General features: G+C 49.7%; 1 protein-coding gene across 8 annotated transcripts in view; it reads left to right on the top strand.

The window, feature by feature from the left end:
* The window catches only part of trpm1a (transient receptor potential cation channel, subfamily M, member 1a), a 97,413-nt gene that overhangs the window by 17,971 nt on the left and 56,806 nt on the right, over positions 1-22,636 (top strand). For 6 of the 8 annotated variants that reach the window (XM_080216143.1, XM_080216144.1, XM_080216149.1 and 3 more), the window contains 5 exons: positions 6,410-6,489; positions 6,598-6,790; positions 11,698-11,911; positions 15,352-15,476; positions 19,893-20,064. In XM_080216143.1, coding sequence (XP_080072269.1) covers positions 6,410-6,489; positions 6,598-6,790; positions 11,698-11,911; positions 15,352-15,476; positions 19,893-20,064 — 784 coding nt within the window. Of the gene's footprint in view, positions 1-2,556; positions 2,688-6,409; positions 6,490-6,597; positions 6,791-11,697; positions 11,912-15,351; positions 15,477-19,892; positions 20,065-22,636 lie in introns of those variants that run through there. The other 2 variants (XM_080216146.1, XM_080216147.1) reach the window with 2 other exon arrangements.

Raw genomic sequence — 22,636 nt, forward strand, 5'->3', positions numbered from 1 at the left:
AAGGTTATTTATTGGAACACATTCCTCTCAATGTATTACTAGTACGGTGATTAGAGACGTTAATTAATGTTTGAGCAATTTAATGATTTCCAATCTGAAAGGAGTTGGATTCTGGAAATGGTTTCTGGTATCCATCAGGGAATATTTAACTCTGAGTATGATGAATGGTGATAATGCGAGAATGTGTGGAATGACAGGAATCTGACCCTGTGTTACAGATGTGGGTAATTTTTTACTGATCAGTGCGACATTTAGGGTAGAATATTAAAACCACTTGCAACCTCAAAGTTTTAGAAAGTTCTTGTTCTGCAGTAGTTAAGCTGCATGAGAACTTTACTCTGGGATACTGAGGGTTGGGATCTAACCTGTGCTCACCCACCTGCTGAACTGTTGCTCTTAGTGCTGCTGCTTTGTGAGGCACGGAGACATTTCCACTAGGACAGGGCTTGAAAGGTTCAGTCACCACTCAGTAATTTTGGCAGTAGGTGAGAACAGACTAGCAATCAATTGAAAATAGTCATTGATGTAGCATTCTGTGTGTAGTTAATGTGTGACTTGGAGATTGGTGAGGGGGGAGAATGTCTTGACACATATATTCCAGAATTGGAACTCATATATTTATAGCAAGTAAAATTTAAGAGTGATTAATTGATCAGGTGGACATTTGATATGAATTTATTCAAAATTCCTTCCTGAGCTAAGATTGATCCATATAGCCTTACAGAATGATGTAGGATTGATAGAGATAATTGACTCGTTCATATCCATGCTGGCTCTTAGAGTTATTTAATTAGTCTCAGTTTCCTGCTTTCTTCCCGTAGTCCTGCAAATTTTTGCCTTTTAAAGTTGTTATTGAATTACCTGGTGATTCATAATCTGCTTTAGCATCTTTTCTGATTAATTCCTGAACAGAAACACATATTGTGTAAATATTTTATCCTCATCTTCCCTGTAGTTCTTATATCAAATATGTTAAATCTGTATCCACAACACCTTCAGGAACTGTCCCCCAGTGAGAGTCAGCACCTTCAGGAACTGTATCCCAGTGAGAGTCAGCACCTTCAGGAACTGTCCCCCAGTGAGAGTCAGCACCTTCAGGAACTGGATCCCAGTGAGAGTCAGCACCTTCAGGAACTGGATCCCAGCGAGAGTCAGCACCTTCAGGAACTGGATCCCAGTGAGAGTCATCACCTTCAGGAACTGGATCCCAGTGAGAGTCAGCACCTTCAGGAACTGGATCCCAGTGAGAGTCAGCACCTTCAGGAACTGGATCCCAGTGAGAGTCAGCACCTTCAGGAACTGGATCCCAGTGAGAGTCAGCACCTTCAGGAAATGTACCCCAGTGAGAGTCAGCACCTTCAGGAACTGGATCCCAGTGAGAGTCAGCACCTTCAGGAACTGGATCCCAGTGAGAGTCAGCACCTTCAGGAACTGGATCCCAGTGAGAGTCAGCACCTTCAGGAACTGGATCCCAGTGAGAGTCAGCACCTTCAGGAACTGGATCCCAGTGAGAGTCAGCACCTTCAGGAACTGGATCCCAGTGAGAGTCAGCACCTTCAGGAACTGGATCCCAGTGAGAGTCAGCACCTTCAGGAACTGGATCCCAGTGAGAGTCAGCACCTTCAGGAACTGGATCCCAGTGAGAGTCAGCACCTTCAGGAACTGTATCCCAGTGAGAGTCAGCACCTTCAGGAACTGGATCCCAGTGAGAGTCAGCACCTTCAGGAACTGTATCCCAGTGAGAGTCAGCACCTTCAGGAACTGGATCCCAGTGAGAGTCAGCACCTTCAGGAACTGTATCCCAGTGAGAGTCAGCACCTTCAGGAACTGGATCCCAGTGAGAGTCAGCACCTTCAGGAACTGTATCCCAGTGAGAGTCAGCACCTTCAGGAACTGTATCCCAGTGAGAGTCAGCACCTTCAGGAACTGGATCCCAGTGAGAGTCAGCACCTTCAGGAACTGTATCCCAGTGAGAGTCAGCACCTTCAGGAACTGGATCCCAGTGAGAGTCAGCACCTTCAGGAACTGGATCCCAGTGAGAGTCAGCACCTTCAGGAACTGGATCCCAGTGAGAGTCAGCACCTTCAGGAACTGGATCCCAGTGAGAGTCAGCACCTTCAGGAACTGGATCCCAGTGAGAGTCAGCACCTTCAGGAACTGTCTCCCCGTGAGAGTCAGCACCTTCAGGAACTGGATCCCAGTGAGAGTCAGCACCTTCAGGAACTGGATCCCAGTGAGAGTCAGCACCTTCAGGAACTGGATCCCAGCGAGAGTCAGCACCTTCAGGAACTGGATCCCAGTGAGAGTCAGCACCTTCAGGAACTGGATCCCAGTGAGAGTCAGCACCTTCAGGAACTGGATCCCAGTGAGAGTCAGCACCTTCAGGAACTGGATCCCAGTGAGAGTCAGCACCTTCAGGAACTGGATCCCAGTGAGAGTCAGCACCTTCAGGAACTGGATCCCAGTGAGAGTCAGCACCTTCAGGAACTGGATCCCAGTGAGAGTCAGCACCTTCAGGAACTGGATCCCAGTGATAGTCAGCACCTTCAGGAACTGGATCCCAGTGAGAGTCAGCACCTTTAAGAGAGAGGACTAAAGAGGCAAAATCCAAATGAAATATTTACCTATAAATCTTTGGTGTTGACTGTACATTAATGAAAAGTGACATTTATTCCATGCACAATTTGGTAAATCTTATGTGAATTAAGTCATTTGACTAGAATCACGGTCTATTAATAGAGTAGTATTATTTGTAGATTTCCAGTTGTTTGCACTGTGTAAATTAATAATGAGTCTTACTTTTCAAAATTCCTTACTGTGTTTATGCGAGTGAACCTTTTAATCCTGGATTTGATTAGTGGGCATTGGGCAGATTAACTCTGATTACTGTTGTGTGAACTCTCTTTGGCAGCCTGTTAATCTTTCCCCATCTCGAGAATGTAGAACTCTAACTTTAATGTGGGATTTTTGAGTACTTGCAGCTCCCAGTTCCAGCTTTGGAAAAGCAGCTGAATGTGGGTCCTGAGGGTTGAAGCAGAGAGTTTGGGTTCAGGGTTTATCTGCCTCGGCTGCTCAGTTATTGACACGGATCAAGGAGGAGATGGGGTGGGAGTGGGTGAATGGATCATTTAGCAATAGGCTGTGGGTTCTGATCAACACAGACTTAATGTGCCTTCTCTCATGTGTGAAGTAAAATCCTCAGGCTGGTACGAAGAATCATGCAACCACAGGAGGATTTACCTTGCAGCTCAAGTGATGAGCCAAAGAAATCAGCCCCCTTCATTCCTGGCCACGTGAGCTGTTCCTTAAGTGGCCGCACTTGGCTCATAATATCCAAAAGTCTTCCTCGCAGGCACTGGGAATCTCAGAAAAGCAACAGATCATGAGAGTGGATTGACAAAAGGAACAAGGTATTTCATTGCATTATTAGTGAGCTGAAGAAACCTCCAGCAATAAAAAGGTGAGAGAGCACAAGAAAGGGAGCACTTGGTTCAGTTAATAACAGAGAGAGTTTCCCTATTTGGTATAATTGTAAATTCAGCAACATTTCGTTATCAAGGTCGAATTAAGACATGCGTTGAAATCTTACTTTCTGATTTTGAGTGTCTGTTCTTGGAATATGTATTGCTTATATTTTTCTGCATTATATTCTTTGTTTTTTGAATTTAAATGAATTGAACATGGCTAGAAGCTAATTGCATTTCAGGGCCAGACTCCTTTTTGAGTTCTAAAGTTTATGATTAAGTTCCTTTGAATATAAAACACTACAGTCCCGAGGAGTGTTTCTAGTAGTATTGAGTCTGCTGGGTGTAGGGGCAGGGGGACCTTGTTGCAAAGGAAACATTTTCAGTTTCAAAAAAACTCAGACCCTGGTGTGAGTTTAGGGAGAGATTGTGGCTGGAATGGTCAGTGGCAGAACAGAGAAGCTAAGCTTGACAAGGGGCCCAGTTTTGAGTGATTTCCTTGCAGTCTGGAAAGTAGGAAATGTCTCTCCTTCTGATCCTCACAAAAACCTTGGACATCCCCTGCCTCATCTGCAATTGTGATGTGGATGTGCCGGCGTTGGACTGGGGTAAACACAGTTAAAAAGTCTGACAACACCAGGTTTAAGTCCAACCGATTTATTTGATAGTAAACTCACAAGCTTTCGGGGTTCGGGACTAACCCCAAAAGCTAGTGAGTTTACTATCAAATAAATCGGTTGGACTTAAACCTGGTGTTGTCAGACTTTTTACCATCTGCAATTCCCATCAGATTCTCTGTCTCCCTTACTGCTGAGATATTTGCTCTGGGGTCAAGTGGGGAGAGAACAGCAGAGTAAAATTCTATTTTCAATTTAAATAAAAGTTACCGTTTGAATTTAATTGGAACATTTTTATTTATAAATGAACGTGTTATAAGTTGGTATCTATTTATCTGTGTGTCTCATGCCCTGAGCTAAAGGATTCAAATTAAAGGAATGGCTAGATGCAGCACCAGAGAAGTAAAATTCTCCCAAATTTCACCTTCTGTAAACTTCAGCTGCACAAAACTTTACTGCTCATTTCTCCACTTACCCAAAGCCCCATTTCTGTACCATCCCTGTGGCCGCTCCAGCAATGAAACCATTTAAAAATTCTCATGTTCAAATCCCTCAATAGCCTTGCTCCATTCTCGACCTCTCCTCCAGCCCCTTGACCGTTGCAAGATCTTTCTTCTCTGTGGGTTCAGGCCTCTTGTTTATCTTGAATTTTAATTCTTCCACCATTGGTGAATGTGCTTTCAGCTTCCTGGGCTGAAATTCCCTCCCTAAATTCCCTCTTAACATAAGAACATAAGAAATAGGAGCAGGAGTAGGCCATCTAGCCCTTCGAGCCTGCCCCGCCATTCAATAAGATCATGGCTGATCTGTCGTGTCTCAGTTCCACATTCCCACCCTCTCCCCATAACCCTTAATCCCCTCGCTTCTCAAAAACCCATCAACCCGCGTCTTAAAAATATTTAGCGAGGCAGCCTCCACCACTTCAACGGGCAGAGAATTCCAGAGATTCACCACCCTTTGAGTGAAGAAGTTCCTCCTCAACTCCGTTCTAAACCGCCTCCGCTTTATCTTGAGGCTGTGCCCCCTAGTCCTACTGTCTTTTTTGAGCGGGAAGAGTCTCTCCACCTCTATCCTATCCATCCCATTCATCATCTTATACATCTCAATGAGATCTCCCCTCTTTCTTCTAAACTCTAACGAGTACAAGCCTAGTTTATTCAGCCTCTCCTCATAGCTCAACCCCCTCAACTCCGGTATCAGCCTAGTAAACCTCCTCTGCACTCCCTCCAGGGCCAAAATATCTTTGCGTAGGTGCGGCGCCCAAAACTGCACACAGTACTCCAGCTGCGGCCTCACCAATGCCCTATACAGCTGCAGCAAGACCTCCCTACTTTTATATTCAATCCCCCTCGCTATGAAGGCCAGCATCCCATTCGCCTTCCTGACCACCTGCTGCACCTGCAAGCTGGGTTTTTGTGACTCATGCACAAGGACCCCGAGGTCCCTCTGCACCGTCGCCTGCTGCAGTTTTTCGCCACGTAAGTAATAGTCCTTCCTACCATTATTCCATCAAAGTGGACCACCTCACACTTGCCAACATTAAATTCCATTTGCCATTTCCTGGCCCATTCGCCCAGCCTGTCTAGATCCTTCTGCAGACTTTTCCTCTCTCTTGTCCTTTAAGAAGCTCCTTAAAGCGCGTGCCTTTGATTAAGCTATTGGCCACCTCTCCTCCTGCAGCTGAGTGTCAGTTGGTCTGATAATGATATTCACCGGAGCAATGGAGGTTGAGGGGCTGATAGAAGTCTGCAAGATTATGAGAGGCATGGACAGAGTGGATAGTCAGAAGCTTTTTCCCAGGATGGAAGAGTCAATTACTAGGAGGCACAGGTGCGAGGGGCAAGGTTTAAAGGAGATGTATGAGGCAAGTTTTTTACACAGAGGCTGATGGGTGACTGGAACTCGTAGGTGGGGGAGGTAGTGGAAGCAGATATGGTAGTGACTTTTAAGGGTTGACTTGACAAATACATGAATAAGACGGGAATAGAGGGATATGGTCCCCGGAAGGGGAGGGTTTTTTTGTTTAGTCAGGCAGCAAGGTCGGTGCAGGAATGGAGGGCTGGAGGGCCTGTTCCTGTGCTGTAATTTTCTTTGTTATTCACCTTGAGATGTTTAATAACATTGCCATATAAATGAAAGGTGTTGTCAATGAGTGTTCAAGTCAACACAGATACCATTTTCAGTCAATAGCAGAGCTATGCTGATGATGGTGGAACATAAGGGCAGATGTTCCTTCACCACTTTTTTCAGTATTCACACATTTGCTTTTGACCTCTCTATTATGTCCATGCCATTTGAATTTTTTAAAATGTTTCTTTCTAACCCCAGGGTCACAAAGCTTGGATTGAGAAACACTTTCAGAAACGCGATTGTATTTATATTATCCCAAACTCAAAAGACCCACAAAGGTAATGAGAGTTTTGAAGAAGCTATTCAGTTTGTTGATGTTTCATATTAAATTACTATTGGACTGGTAACTTTGTGTTCTCTTGTGTTACTGTCCCTGCTTTTCCAAGGTGCTGCTGTGGTCAGCTCATTGGTCAGCATGTTTCCATTAGTCCCACTGCCTCGTCCAGTGAAGGAGGAGAAGATGACAGGCAACTGGTTCAGCCTGAGAAGTGGACGCCCAGTAAGCACACTCAGACCAGTCCTACTGATGCTTTTGGAACTATGGAATTTCAAGGTGGAGGCCACGCCAGCAAAGCCATGGTGAGGACAGATACTGAATCGTGCGTTATACACTGTGTGTGATATTTGGCCAAATCAACATCAAAGCCTTTCTCATCATGTTTTCTTGGAGAAGTTTTACCTTCTCCAATTCTTCTGTCCAAATGTTAGAACCGGAACACTGTAAATGAAAATTCCCCAACCTAATTACCTGTATAACTCTGACCACAAGCATTCCAGACCCATGATTAAATGAATGGCTATAAATGATTGAGGAAATAGCTTTGGGTATTGAGTGAGCGGAACTGATGGCTTGATCGTGAGTTGGTCTGATGATACAGGGGAGGGGGTAGAGGTGGGGCCTGAGGTGATGGAGTGGGTTTGGGTGAGGTGGATTGATGTTAGGAGTGGTGTTGGGGAATGAGGAATTCTATTGCCTGCACCAAGTGAGATTTTCATCTTTCTAAACATGAGTTGTTTTATATTATCAACTTAAATTGTGAGCAAACGGACTGGGTTTGTGCTGCATCCTCCTCTTGCTGTGGGAACATTTCCTCTTCATTGCTCTGAATGTTTATTACTGGAATTCTGCAATGAGAAAGTGATTTCATCAGCTAATCCCATTTCGACCTAGATTCGATGTTTCACTCAATTAGAGTGCAGTTAAATAAAAACCCGGGCTGTATAAAATCAGCTTTCTATGTAATTTGTGTGGTGTTGATCAGTGCCCATCTGGCCAGCTGCTGCACTACCCAACACATACAGAGACAGAACAATTTTACTCTTTAAATGGAAAGGAAATGGAGAGGGGAAAAGAGGGGGAAGAGACAGAGAACAAAATGTTATTTTCTAATGAACCCCAGTGAGAGTCAGCACCTTCAGGAACTGGATCCCAGTGAGAGTCAGCACCTTCAGGAACTGGATCCCAGTGAGAGTCAGCACCTTCAGGAACTGTCCCCCAGTGAGAGTCAGCACCTTCAGGAACTGGATCCCAGTGAGAGTCAGCACCTTCAGGAACTGTATCCCAGTGAGAGTCAGCACCTTCAGGAACTGGATCCCAGTGAGAGTCAGCACCTTCAGGAACTGGATCCCAGTGAGAGTCAGCACCTTCAGGAACTGGATCCCAGTGAGAGTCAGCACCTTCAGGAACTGGATCCCAGTGAGAGTCAGCACCTTCAGGAACTGTATCCCAGTGAGAGTCAGCACCTTCAGGAACTGTATCCCAGTGAGAGTCAGCACCTTCAGGAACTGTATCCCAGTGAGAGTCAGCACCTTCAGGAACTGGATCCCAGCAAGAGTCAGTACCTTCAGGAACTGTATCCCGGTGAGAGTCAGCACCTTCAGGAACTGGATCCCAGTGAGAGTCAGCACCTTCAGGAACTGGATCCCAGTGAGAGTCAGCACCTTCAGGAACTGGATCCCAGTGAGAGTCAGCACCTTCAGGAACTGTATCCCAGTGAGAGTCAGCACCTTCAGGAACTGTATCCCAGTGAGAGTCAGCACCTTCAGGAACTGTATCCCAGTGAGAGTCAGCACCTTCAGGAACTGGATCCCAGTGAGAGTCAGCACCTTCAGGAACTGTATCCCAGTGAGAGACAGCACCTTCAGGAACTGGATCCCAGTGAGAGTCAGCACCTTCAGGAACTGGATCCCAGTGAGAGTCAGCACCTTCAGGAACTGGATCCCAGTGAGAGTCAGCACCTTCAGGAACTGGATCCCAGTGAGAGTCAGCACCTTCAGGAACTGGATCCCAGTGAGAGTCAGCACCTTCAGGAACTGGATCCCAGTGAGAGTCAGCACCTTCAGGAACTGGATCCCAGTGAGAGTCAGCACCTTCAGGAACTGGATCCCAGTGAGAGTCAGCACCTTCAGGAACTGGATCCCAGTGAGAGTCAGCACCTTCAGGAACTGTATCCCAGTGAGAGTCAGCACCTTCAGGAACCGTATCCCAGTGAGAGTCAGCACCTTCAGGAACCGTATCCCAGTGAGAGTCAGCACCTTCAGGAACTGGATCCCAGTGAGAGTCAGCACCTTCAGGAACTGGATCCCAGTGAGAGTCAGCACCTTCAGGAACTGGATCCCAGTGAGAGTCAGCACCTTCAGGAACTGTATCCCAGTGAGAGTCAGCACCTTCAGGAACTGGATCCCAGTGAGAGTCAGCACCTTCAGGAACTGTATCCCAGTGAGAGTCAGCACCTTCAGGAACTGGATCCCAGTGAGAGTCAGCACCTTCAGGGACTGGATCCCAGTGAGAGTCAGCACCTTCAGGAACTGTATCCCAGTGAGAGTCAGCACCTTCAGGGACTGGATCCCAGTGAGAGTCAGCACCTTCAGGAACTGTATCCCAGTGAGAGTCAGCACCTTCAGGAACTGGATCCCAGTGAGAGTCAGCACCTTCAGGGACTGGATCCCAGTGAGAGTCAGCACCTTCAGGAACTGTATCCCAGTGAGAGTCAGCACCTTCAGGAACTGGATCCCAGTGAGAGTCAGCACCTTCAGGAACTGGATCCCAGTGAGAGTCAGCACCTTCAGGAACTGTCCCCCATTGAGAGTCAGCACCTTCAGGAACTGGATCCCAGTGAGAGTCAGCACCTTCAGGAACTGGATCCCAGTGAGAGTCAGCACCTTCAGGAACTGGATCCCAGTGAGAGTCAGCACCTTCAGGAACTGGATCCCAGTGGGAGTCAGCACCTTCAGGAACTGGATCCCACTGAGAGTCAGCCCCTTCAGGAACTGGATCCCACTGAGAGTCAGCCCCTTCAGGAACTGGATCCCAGTGAGAGTCAGCACCTTCAGGATCTGTATCCCAGTGAGAGTCAGCACCTTCAGGATCTGTATCCCAGTGAGAGTCAGCACCTTCAGGATCTGTATCCCAGTAAGAGTCAGCACCTTCAGGAACTGGATCCCAGTGAGAGTCAGCACCTTCACGAACTGGATCCCAGTGAGAGTCAGCACCACGAACTGGATCCCAGTGAGAGTCAGCACCTTCACGAACTGGATCCCAGTGAGAGTCAGCACCTTCAGGAACTGGATCCCAGTGAGAGTCAGCACCTTCACGAACTGGATCCCAGTGAGAGTCAGCACCTTCAGGAACTGGATCCCAGTGAGAGTCAGCACCTTCACGAACTGGATCCCAGTGAGAGTCAGCACCTTCAGGAACTGTATCCCAGTGAGAGTCAGCACCTTCAGGAACTGGATCCCAGTGAGAGTCAGCACCTTCAGGAACTGGATCCCAGTGAGAGTCAGCGCCTTCACGAACTGGATCCCAGTGAGAGTCAGCACCTTCAGGAACTGGATCCCAGTGAGAGTCAGCACCTTCAGGAACCGTATCCCAGTGAGAGTCAGCACCTTCAGGAACTGGATCCCAGTGAGAGTCAGCACCTTCAGGAACTGGATCCCAGTGAGAGTCAGCACCTTCAGGAACTGGATCCCAGTGGGAGTCAGCACCTTCAGGAACTGTCCCCCAGTGAGAGTCAGCACCTTCAGGAACTGGATCCCAGTGAGAGTCAGCACCTTCAGGAACTGGATCCCAGTGAGAGTCAGCACCTTCAGGAACTGGATCCCAGTGAGAGTCAGCACCTTCAGGAACTGGATCCCAGTGAGAGTCAGCCCCTTCAGGAACTGTATCCCAGTGAGAGTCAGCACCTTCAGGAACTGGATCCCAGTGAGAGTCAGCACCTTCAGGAACTGGATCCCAGTGAGAGTCAGCACCTTCAGGAACTGGATCCCAGTGAGAGTCAGCACCTTCACGAACTGGATCCCAGTGAGAGTCAGCACCTTCAGGAACTGGATCCCAGTGAGAGTCAGCACCTTCACGAACTGGATCCCAGTGAGAGTCAGCACCGTCAGGAACTGGATCCCAGTGAGAGTCAGCACCTTCACAAACTGGATCCCAGTGAGAGTCAGCACTGTCAGGAACTGGATCCCAGTGAGAGTCAGCACCTTCAGGAACTGGATCCCAGTGAGAGTCAGCACCTTCAGGAATTGGATCCCAGTGAGAGTCAGCACATTCAGGAACTGGATCCCAGTGAGAGTCAGCACCTTCAGGAACCGGATCCCAGTGAGAGTCAGCACCTTCAGGAACTGGATCCCAGTGAGAGTCAGCACCTTCAGGAACTGGATCCCAGTGAGAGTCAGCACCTTCAGGAACTGGATCCCAGTGAGAGTCAGCACCTTCAGGAACTGGATCCCAGTGAGAGTCAGCACCTTCAGGAACTGGATCCCAGTGAGAGTCAGCACCTTCAGGAACTGGATCCCAGTGAGAGTCAGCACCTTCAGGAACTGGATCCCAGTGAGAGTCAGCACCTTCAGGAACTGGATCCCAGTGAGAGTCAGCACCTTCAGGAACTGGATCCCAGTGAGAGTCAGCACCGTCAGGAACTGGATCCCAGTGAGAGTCAGCACCTTCACGAACTGGATCCCAGTGAGAGTCAGCACCTTCACGAACTGGATCCCAGTGAGAGTCAGCACCTTCGGGAACTGGATCCCAGTGAGAGTCAGCACCTTCAGGGACTGGATCCCAGTGAGAGTCAGCACCTTCAGGGACTGGATCCCAGTGAGAGTCAGCACCTTCAGGGACTGGATCCCAGTGAGAGTCAGCACCTTCAGGGACTGGATCCCAGTGAGAGTCAGCACCTTCAGGAACTGGATCCCAGTGAGAGTCAGCACCTTCAGGAACTGGATCCCAGTGAGAGTCACACCTTCAGGAACTGGATCCCAGTGAGAGTCAGCACCTTCAGGAACTGGATCCCAGTGAGAGTCAGCACCTTCAGGGACTGGATCCCAGTGAGAGTCAGCACCTTCAGGTTCCTGGTCAAATTCAAGCAGAGCAGGAGAACCCGTTTCAGGAGGAATAAGACATTGAGTGGTGAGGCAGGTATTGGGATGATTTGTGATAAAGGGTTTATTTGTCCAGATTTCTACCTCAGTCTGCCCTTCTGATTTTGCAGTATATCCGAGTGTCTTACGACACCAAGCCAGAACTCCTCCTCCAGCTCATGACCACGGAGTGGGAACTGGAGCTTCCTAAGCTCCTCGTCTCCGTTCATGGTGGACTTCAGAATTTTGAACTTCAGCCTAAACTGAAGCAGGTGTTTGGTAAAGGTCTGATCAAAGCAGCGATGACAACCGGAGCCTGGATATTCACAGCAGGAGTCGACACAGGTGAGGAACCAAAGCAAGAACAGAGGAAGAGTTTAATAATGATAGCCAATCAACAACTCTGACCCACGAAAATAATAGCTTGAAACTAAAGTGCAAGGGAGTTGAGTTCAGCGCACAAACATTTACAGTGAGCTAGATGAGCTAACAGCACAAATTGAGAGAAATTGTGTCGTGATGGTAATATCGCTGTAATGCAGAGGCCTAGACTAATGCTGTATAGGACGTTTGCTCAAATCCCATGTTAGCTGGTGGAATTTGAATTTCCCTAATAAAATCTGGAATAAAAAGTTGGCCGCAGTAATGGTAACCATTGAAACTATCATTTATTGTTATTCAAATCTCATCTAATTCACTCATGTCCTTTAGGGAAGGAAATCTGCCATCCTGACCCCGTCTGGCCTACATGTGATTCCAGATCCACAGCAGTGTGGTTGTCTCCTAACTGCCCTCTGAAATGGCCGAGTGAGAGGCTCAGTTCAAGGGCAATCATGGTGGGTAATAAACGCTGGTCCAACCAGCGATACCTACACTCCCTGAAAGAGTAAAAGGAAAAAACAAATGGTTTAGATTGACTAGCCAATGTACAGACATGATTAAAAAGTAATCAAGCCTGAGAAATAAATATTTCAGAGTAAACAATATTTAGAAAAGATGGACAGAATAGAACAGATGGAAGAATCATTCTGCTAGGAAAGGATGACATAAGGACAGCGGTGAGAAAGAATCTTGGCTCAGAAGATCAGTAAATCAAAACAGTGCGAGTGAAGATTGGGAATAGCAAGGGTCAGGAAATTTGTCAGCATAATTGAAAGGTCCTCTAACTGTCATTATGCAAGAAATAATTGGTACTTTTAAAAAAGACAATGTATTATGGAGCTTTAATTTTAAATAGCCTGGAAATATTAAATTGATAAAGATGTTCTGGGAATGAGTTTGTAAATGCTTTTGTGATTACTTCCTGGAGTAATACTTTGTAGGACCAACCAGTGATAAATCTGTCGCACATCTAGCATGGCCAGCACCAGTGCTTAGCACCAGGGACCCAGGTTCGATTCCTGGCTTGGGTGACTATTTGTGTGGAGTTTGCACGTTCTCTCTGTGTCGGCGTGGGTTTCCTCCAGGTGCTCCGGTTTCCTCCCACAGTCTGAAAGGTATGCTGTTTAGGGTGTATTGGCCGTGCTAAATTCTCCCTCAATGTACTTGAACAGGTGCCGGAGTGTGACGACTAGGGGATTTTCACAGTTAACTTCATTGCAGTGTTAATGTAAGCCTAATTGTGACACTGATAAACTTTAAAGTATTGTACGATGAGGCAGGTTTAATTAGCAATCTCATAGTAAAGATCTCTCTAGGGAAAATGTAATCAGAATACATTTGAATTCTAGGTTAAGTTTGAAAGTGACAAACTCTAGACAAGATCCATAAATTTAAAACCAAAATTCATCAACTTAAACAAATTGAATTCCAGAGGAGAGCTCATTAAAGTGGGTAAATATATTAACAGTACGATGGTAGATAAACTGTGGGGAACATTTTAAATAAATGATTCAACAAAAAATTCCATTGAGAAATGAAAACTGAAAGAAAGGTCTGGATGTGATTTACTGAGGAAGATGAGGATGGCATTGGATCAAAAGAAGAAGCTGTAATGTCACAAAGAATAGTGGGCCTGAGAAATGGGAGTGTTTCAGAAAACAGCAAAGAGCAACCAAACATTTGATAAAAATGGGAAAAAAAGAGTAAACTAACCAGTAATGTAAAAGCCGATTGTTAGAACTTTTGCTCGTATATAAAAAGAGGAGCTAAAGTAAATAGAATCATAGGGGTTTACAGCACGGAAATAGGCCCTTCAGCCCAACTTGTCCATGCTGCCCTTTTTTTAAACCCCTACACCAATCCCAATTGCCAATATCGGTCCCTTAGATACAGAAACAGGAGACGTTATCATTGGGTTTAGCAGATAGCAGGGGCATTAAACAAACATATTGTATCAATTGCCACATTAGAAGATACACATTACACACCAGAAATAGAGGGTAACCAAGAGGCTAATAAAAATGAGAAACTTACAATAATTAATATCTGTAGAGAAAAAGGTTTGGGGAGTTGAGGAACTAAAAGCTGACAGATCTCCAGAACCTTCTGGCCAACATCAAAGCATTCTTAAGGGATTGGCTGCAGAGACAATGGCCAGAATTCTACTGCCTCACCCACCCCAGAATCAGTGAGGCTCGAGAACAGCATTCCCCATCAGCCGCGGGCAGGATCTTACAAGCCTTGGTTGGGTGAGGTTGTAAAATACTGGCCTATGGATGCATTGTTATTATTTTTCAACTTGCAGGGACTGTTCTAGAAGCTAGGGAATTTTGGAACTTAGCAAATGTAACTACTATTCAAGAAAGAAGGAAGAGAGAGAACAGGGAATTCTCAAAGAGTTAACCTGACATCAGTCATTTGAAAAATGTTGGAATCTTTTTTAAAGAAGTTTTAACAATGGACCTAGAAAACAGTATGACTAAACAGAGTCTTATAGTTTTATAAAAGGGAAATCATGCTTGACAAACTTATTAGCATTTTTTTGAGCATGTGATTGTACAATAGATAAAGGGGAACCATTAGATGTAGTTAATATATCAGAATTTCCATTTCAGCGGAGTGTGGCGACTAGGGGATTCTCACAGTAATTTCATTGCAGTGTTAATATAAGCCCACTTGTGACACTAATAAAGAAAGTTTAAACTTACCGTTATATGTTCATATAGACTTGTATAAGGAAAGCAAATATTTCCAGCAAGTAAATAGGAAGACAAATGACATATTGATTTTTATTGCGAAGAGATTGTAATACAAGAATAAGGAAGTCTTACTACAATTGTATAGGGTTTTGGTGAGACTATACCTGGAGTGCTCTGTGCAGATTTGGACTCCATATAGGAAGGGTATACCTGACTTGGAGGCGGTTCGGTGAAGATTCACTAGCTTCATTTCTGGGATGAGAGGGTTGTCCGATGAGTAAATTGGACTTCTGTCTCTGAAATTTAGAAGAATGAGAGTTGATTGCCTTGAAACATCCGAGACTGTGATCATGTTTGACAGAGTAACACTGAAAAGCTGTGTCCTTTGGTCAGGGAATCTCGAACTTGGGGGCAAAGACAGGAAGTGTTGGAAAATCTCAACAGGGCTGATAATATCTGTAGAGACAGAACAGAGCTAACATTTCAAGTCTGGATAATTCTGACAAACAGGTGGCTGGGAGGATGGTACAGGGGAACTGGGAGAATCTGACACCATCCGGAGATTTCCCATCCCCATTCTCCTAGCCTCCTTATTTCCCTGCTCCCATTCTCCCCACCGTCCCTCTTCCCCTCCCCCGCCCTTGTTTCCCCCCGTGCATCACTAACATCTTTTGTAGCTGACAGTTCCTTCTTGTTGATTTGAAGGAGTAATACGTCATGTAGGAGATGCCTTGAAAGATCATTCCTCCAAGTCCTGTGGAAGGATCTGTGCAATTGGATTTGCTCCCTGGGGAATTGTCGAAAACAAGATGGATTTAATTGGGAAAGATGTAAGTATGAAAATTTCAAATTGGTGTCAGAAAAATGTGATTGGGATTAGATACTTCTCAAACTTTACAAATTCTCAAAATGTAACTGAGATGTGAAGCAGAGGGCCGGGAACCCCAGTCAGGGAATGAGTTGTTTCCATGTTTTGTGAAATTATTCTTCAGAGACAGCTCTTCATTCCAAGTGTTACCCAGTGAGTTAGTGGTTAGTGGGGTGTAAGCAGATCACTAACAGGCAGGGGTATAACACTAATAAGGGGGGGGTGGTTTAAATTGCCGTCAGAGGGACAGGGTTAGTTGGTAGTGGGGGGCATGAGGAACTATTAGCTGGTGGAGGAGAACAGGACACTAATAGTCAGTGGGAGGGCAGATCATAGAATCAGGTCACTGAGGGGTCAGGTGACAGGTCAGTGAGGGTTGGAGAGAAGCGTAGGTTACTGAGGGGTTGTGGGGGGGGGGCAGGTCAGTGAGAGTCCTGAAGAGGGACAGGTCACTGAGAGTCAAGGAGAGGTGAAGGTCACTGAGGGGTCGGGGGCAGGTCAGTGAGTCCTGAAGAGGGACAAGTCACTGAGTCAAGGAGAGGTGAAGGTCACTGAGGGGTCAGGTGACAGGTCAGTGAGGGCTGGAGAGAGGGATAGGTCACTGAGGGGTTGGGGGGGCAGGTCAGTGAGTCCTGAAGAGGGACAAGTCACTGAGAGTCAAGGAGAGGTGAAGGTCACTGAGGGGTCGGGGGCAGGTCACTGAGGCTCGGGGAGAGGGTGAAGGTCACTGAGGCTCGGGGAGAGGGTGAAGGTCACTGAGGCTCAGGGAGAGGGTGAAGGTCACTGAGGGGTCGGGGGGCAGGTCACTGAGACTCGGGGAGAGGGTGAAGGTCACTGAGGCTCGGGGAGAGGGTGAAGGTCACTGAGGGGTCGGGGGGCAGGTCACTGAGGCTCGGGGAGAGGGTGAAGGTCACTGAGGCTCAGGGAGAGGGTGAAGGTCACTGAGGGGTCGGGGGGCAGGTCACTGAGGCTCGGGGAGAGGGTGAAGGTCACTGAGGCTCAGGGAGAGGGTGAAGGTCACTGAGGGGTCGGGGGGCAGGTCACTGAGGCTCGGGGAGAGGGTGAAGGTCACTGAGGGGTCGGGGGGCAGGTCACTGAGGCTCGGGGAGAGGGTGAAGGTCACTGAGGCTCGGGGAGAGGGTGAAGGTCACTGAGGCTCGGGGAGAGGGTGAAGGTCACTGAGGGGTCAGGGGGCAGGTCACTGAGGCTCGGGGAGAGGGTGAAGGTCACTGAGGGGTCGGGGGCAGGTCACTGAGGCTCGGGGAGAGGGTGAAGGTCACTGAGGGGTCGGGGGCAGGTCACTGAGGCTCGGGGAGAGGGTGAAGGTCACTGAGGGGTCGGGGAGAGGGTGAAGGTCACTGAGGCTCGGGGAGAGGGTGAAGGTCACTGAGGCTCGGGGAGAGGGTGAAGGTCACTGAGGCTCGGGGAGAGGGTGAAGGTCACTGAGGCTCGGGGAGAGGGTGAAGGTCACTGAGGCTCGGGGAGAGGGTGAAGGTCACTGAGGCTCGGGGAGAGGGTGAAGGTCACTGAGGCTCGGGGAGAGGGTGAAGGTCACTGAGGCTCGGGGAGAGGGTGAAGGTCACTGAGGCTCGGGGAGAGGGTGAAGGTCACTGAGGCTCGGGGAGAGGGTGAAGGTCACTGAGGCTCGGGGAGAGGGTGAAGGTCACTGAGGGGTCAGGGGGCAGGTCACTGAGGCTCGGGGAGAGGGTGAAGGTCACTGAGGCTCGGGGAGAGGTGAAGGTCACTGAGGGGTCGGGGGCAGGTCACTGAGGCTCGGGGAGAGGGTGAAGGTCACTGAGGGGTCGGGGGCAGGTCACTGAGGCTCGGGGAGAGGGTGAAGGTCACTGAGGGGTCGGGGGGGCAGGTCACTGAGGCTCGGGGAGAGGGTGAAGGTCACTGAGGGGTCGGGGGGCAGGTCACTGAGGCTCGGGGAGAGGGTGAAGGTCACTGAGGGGTCGGGGGGCAGGTCACTGAGGCTCGGGGAGAGGGTGAAGGTCACTGAGGGGTCGGGGGGCAGGTCACTGAGGCTCGGGGAGAGGGTGAAGGTCACTGAGGCTCGGGGAGAGGGTGAAGGTCACTGAGGGGTCAGGGGGCAGGTCACTGAGGCTCGGGGAGAGGGTGAAGGTCACTGAGGCTCGGGGAGAGGGTGAAGGTCACTGAGGCTCGGGGAGAGGGTGAAGGTCACTGAGGCTCGGGGAGAGGGTGAAGGTCACTGAGGCTCGGGGAGAGGTGAAGGTCACTGAGGGGTCAGGGGGCAGGTCACTGAGGCTCGGGGAGAGGGTGAAGGTCACTGAGGCTCGGGGAGAGGGTGAAGGTCACTGAGGGGTCGGGGGGCAGGTCACTGAGGCTCGGGGAGAGGGTGAAGGTCACTGAGGGGTCGGGGGGCAGGTCACTGAGGCTCGGGGAGAGGGTGAAGGTCACTGAGGGGTCGGGGGGCAGGTCACTGAGGCTCGGGGAGAGGGTGAAGGTCACTGAGGGGTCAGGGGGCAGGTCACTGAGGCTCGGGGAGAGGGTGAAGGTCACTGAGGCTTGGGGAGCGGTGAAGGTCACTGAGGGGTCGGGGGCAGGTCACAGGCTCGGGGAGAGGGTGAAGGTCACTGAGGGGTCAGGGGGCAGGTCACTGAGGCTCGGGGAGAGGGTGAAGGTCACTGAGGGGTCGGGGGCAGGTCACTGAGGCTCGGGGAGAGGGTGAAGGTCACTGAGGGGTTGGGGGGCAGGTCACTGAGGCTCGGGGAGAGGGTGAAGGTCACTGAGGGGTCGGGGGGCAGGTCACTGAGGCTCGGGGAGAGGGTGAAGGTCACTGAGGGGTCGGGGGGCAGGTCACTGAGGCTCGGGGAGAGGGTGAAGGTCACTGAGGGGTCGGGGGGCAGGTCACTGAGGCTCGGGGAGAGGGTGAAGGTCACTGAGGGGTCAGGGGGCAGGTCACTGAGGCTTGGGGAGCGGTGAAGGTCACTGAGGGGTCGGGGGCAGGTCACAGGCTCGGGGAGAGGGTGAAGGTCACTGAGGGGTCAGGGGGCAGGTCACTGAGGCTCGGGGAGAGGGTGAAGGTCACTGAGGGGTCGGGGGGCAGGTCACTGAGGCTTGGGGAGAGGGTGAAGGTCACTGAGGCTCGGGGAGAGGGTGAAGGTCACTGAGGGGTCGGGGGGCAGGTCACAGGCTCGGGGAGAGGGTGAAGGTCACTGAGGCTCGGGGAGAGGGTGAAGGTCACTGAGGGGTCGGGGGGCAGGTCACTGAGGCTCGGGGAGAGGGTGAAGGTCACTGAGGGGTCGGGGGGCAGGTCACTGAGGCTCGGGGAGAGGGTGAAGGTCACTGAGGGGTCGGGGAGAGGGTGAAGGTCACTGAGGCTCGGGGAGAGGGTGAAGGTCACTGAGGCTCGGGGAGAGGGTGAAGGTCACTGAGGGGTCGGGGGGCAGGTCACTGAGGCTCGGGGAGGGGGTGAAGGTCACTGAGGGGTTGGGGGCAGGTCACTGAGGCTCAGGGAGAGGGTGAAGGTCACTGAGGGGTCGGGGGGCAGGTCACTGAGGCTCGGGGAGAGGGTGAAGGTCACTGAGGGGTCGGGGGGCAGGTCACTGAGGCTCGGGGAGAGGGTGAAGGTCACTGAGGGGTCGGGGGCAGGTCACTGAGGCTCGGGGAGAGGGTGAAGGTCACTGAGGGGTCAGGGGCAGGTCACTGAGACTCGGGGAGAGGTGAAGGTCACTGAGGGGTCGGGGGCAGGTCACAGGCTCGGGGAGAGGGTGAAGGTCTGAGGGGTCAGGGGCAAGGTCACAGGCTCGGGGAGAGGGTGAAGGTCACTGAGGGGTCAGGGGGCAGGTCACTGAGGCTCCGGGAGAGGGTGAAGGTCACTGAGGGGTCAGGGGACAGGTCACTGAGGCTCGGGGAGAGGGTGAAGGTCACTGAGGGATCGGGGGCAGGTCACTGAGGGGTCAGGGGGCAGGTCACAGGCTCAGGGAGAGGGTGAAGGTCACTGAGGCTCGGGGAGAGGTGAAGGTCACTGAGGGGTCGGGGGCAGGTCACTGAGGCTCGGGGAGAGGGTGAAGGTCACTGAGGGGTCAGGGGGCAGGTCACTGAGGCTCGGGGAGAGGGTGAAGGTCACTGAGGGGTCGGGGGGCAGGTCACTGAGGCTCGGGGAGAGGGTGAAGGTCACTGAGGGGTCGGGGAGAGGTGAAGGTCACTGAGGGGTCAGGGGCAGGTCACTGAGGCTCGGGAGAGGGTGAAGGTCACTGAGGCTTGGGGAGAGGGTGAAGGTCACTGAGGGGTCGGGGAGAGGGTGAAGGTCACTGAGACTCGGGGGCAGGTCACTGAGGCTAAGGGAGAGGGATAGGGATAGGTCACTCGGACAGTTGTGGGATGACAGTCACTGATTTCCTTTTGGTTACAGGTCACCAAACCTTATCAAACAATGTCCAATCCTCTGAGCAAACTGACTGTGCTCAGCAGCACACACTCGCACTTCATCCTGTCTGATAACGGCAGCCTGGGAAAGTATGGAGCTGAGGTTAGACTCCGGCGACAGCTCGAGAGACACATTTCCCTGCAGAAAATCAACACACGTAAGGAAACTTTCAGCACAAAGTGTAAGCGAGTTGTGCAGCTCCAATGTGTCCTCCTGTGACACTGACATCAGAAGGCAATTCACAATGATCAGTGACGAGTGGGTTTCCCTTTCTCATCCTATGCCTGGGAATATTGATGAGGCAGGGGGGAGAAAGGATCACTCAACTGTCTCCAGTTCACACTCTCACCTTTCAGTCCTGTTCTCTATCATAGAGTCGCTGTGACATTCAGCAGAAGATAAAGACAAGCAATTTATTTGAAGTTTAGAATTTAGTCTGACACTCATGATGTTGCTTCTTTAGAGACTTTAGATCCACTAAGTTCAGTTTCAAAATGGCAATGTATATGATCCTTGTAGCAGTTAATGATGAAATTGTCTGAATTCTGCACTTTGAAAAGATGTCATCCTTTCCTTACATACAAAGTAAAACTCTCTCTTAACTGTCCCCATCAAACACTCCCAAGACAGGTACAGCATGGGGTTCGATACAGAGTAAAGCTCCCTCTACACTGTCCCCCCATCAAACACTCCCAGGACAGGTACAGCACGGGGTTAGATACAGAGTAAAGCTCCCTCTACACTGTCCCCCCATCAAACACTCCCAGGACAGGTACAGCACAGGGTTAGATACAGAGTAAAGCTCCCTCTACACTGTCCCCATCAAACACTCCCAGGACAGGTACAGCACGGGGTTAGATACAGAGTAAAGCTCCCTCTACACTGTCCCCATCAAACACTCCCAGGACAGGGACAGCACGGGGTTAGATACAGAGTAAAGCTCCCTCTACACTGTCCCCCCATCAAACACTCCCAGGACAGGTACAGCACGGGGTTAGATACAGAGTAAAGCTCCCTCTACACTGTCCCCATCAAACACTCCCAGGACAGGTACAGCACGGGGTTAGATACAGAGTAAAGCTCCCTCTACCCTGTCCCCCCATCAAACACTCCCAGGACAGGTACAGCACGGGGTTAGATACAGAGTAAAGCTCCCTCTACACTGTCCCCATCAAACACTCCCAGGACAGGTACAGCACGGGGTTAGATACAGAGTAAAGCTCCCTCTACACTGTCCCCCCATCAAACACTCCCAGGACAGGTACAGCACAGGGTTAGATACAGAGTAAAGCTCCCTCTACACTGTCCCCATCAAACACTCCCAGGACAGGTACAGCACGGGGTTAGATACAGAGTAAAGCTCCCTCTACACTGTCCCCCCATCAAACACTCCCAGGACAGGTACAGCACAGGGTTAGATACAGAGTAAAGCTCCCTCTACACTGTCCCCATCAAACACTCCCAGGACAGGTACAGCACGGGGTTAGATACAGAGTAAAGCTCCCTCTACACTGTCCCCATCAAACACTCCCAGGACAGGTACAGCACGGGGTTAGATACAGAGTAAAGCTCCCTCTACACTGTCCCCATCAAACACTCCCAGGACAGGTACAGCACGGGGTTAGATACAGAGTAAAGCTCCCTCTACACTGTCCCCCCATCAAACACTCCCAGGACAGGTACAGCACGGGGTTAGATACAGAGTAAAGCTCCCTCTACACTGTCCCCATCAAACACTCCCAGGACAGGTACAGCACAGGGTTAGAATCCCAACAGTGCAGAACAAGGCCACTCTGCCATCGAGTCCCCTCCAACAGAGCATCTTATCCAGGGTCCATCCATCCCCATTGTAATTTGATGTAACCCCTCAAATTTACTGCTAATCTCCCTAACCTACACACCTTAGAACACTAAGGGGCAATTTAGCGTGGTCAATCCACCTAACCCAGACATCTTTGGACTGTGGGAGGAAACCTGAGGAAACCCACACAGACACGGGGAGAATGTGCAAACTCCGCACAGGCAGTGACCTAAGGCAGGAATCAAACCTGGGTCCCTGGCACTGAGAGGCAGCAGTGTTAACCACTGTGCCACTGGTACAGAGTAAATCTCCCTTTGTCCAATGAATGTGCCTCAACTCCAACTTCAGAAGCTTTCTTTTGACCACACACAAGTGTTGCTTGGGGTTAACTTTGAGACTGGACAAACTTGCCCTGTAAACCCAGTCCTGCAGGAACAGGAGGAGTCTCGAGCTGCAGTCCCCTTACAGCCAGCAGATGGCAGAGGTTTTCATGGTATTGGTCTAGGCTGTTTGAAACCTTGTTGAAGGGTGTGGCAGTCATTGTGTGACCTTTCTCATTGTCAGGCTGTATGTTGTTATTCTAAATTTACTATTAATTACTATTTGAATACAGGAGTTGGGACGTCTTGTTGAAGTTGTATGAGACATTGGTAAGGCCACATTTGGAATACTGTGTGCAATTCTGGTCACCCTATTTTAGAAAGGATATTATTAAACTAGAAAGAGTGCAGAAAAGATTTACTAGGATGTTACCGGGACTTGATGGATTGAGTTATAAGGAGAGGCTGGATAGACTGCAACTTTTTTCCCTAGAGTGTAGGAGGCTGAGGGGTGATCTTATAGAGGTCTATAAAATAATGAGGGGCACAGATCAGCTAAATAGTCAATATCTTTTCCCAAAGGTAGGGGAGTCTAAAACTAGAGGGCA

This window comes from Carcharhinus amblyrhynchos, chromosome 32, assembly GCF_965287045.1.
Source record: "Carcharhinus amblyrhynchos chromosome 32, sCarAmb.v2.hapA, whole genome shotgun sequence".
NCBI lineage: Eukaryota > Metazoa > Chordata > Chondrichthyes > Carcharhiniformes > Carcharhinidae > Carcharhinus > Carcharhinus amblyrhynchos.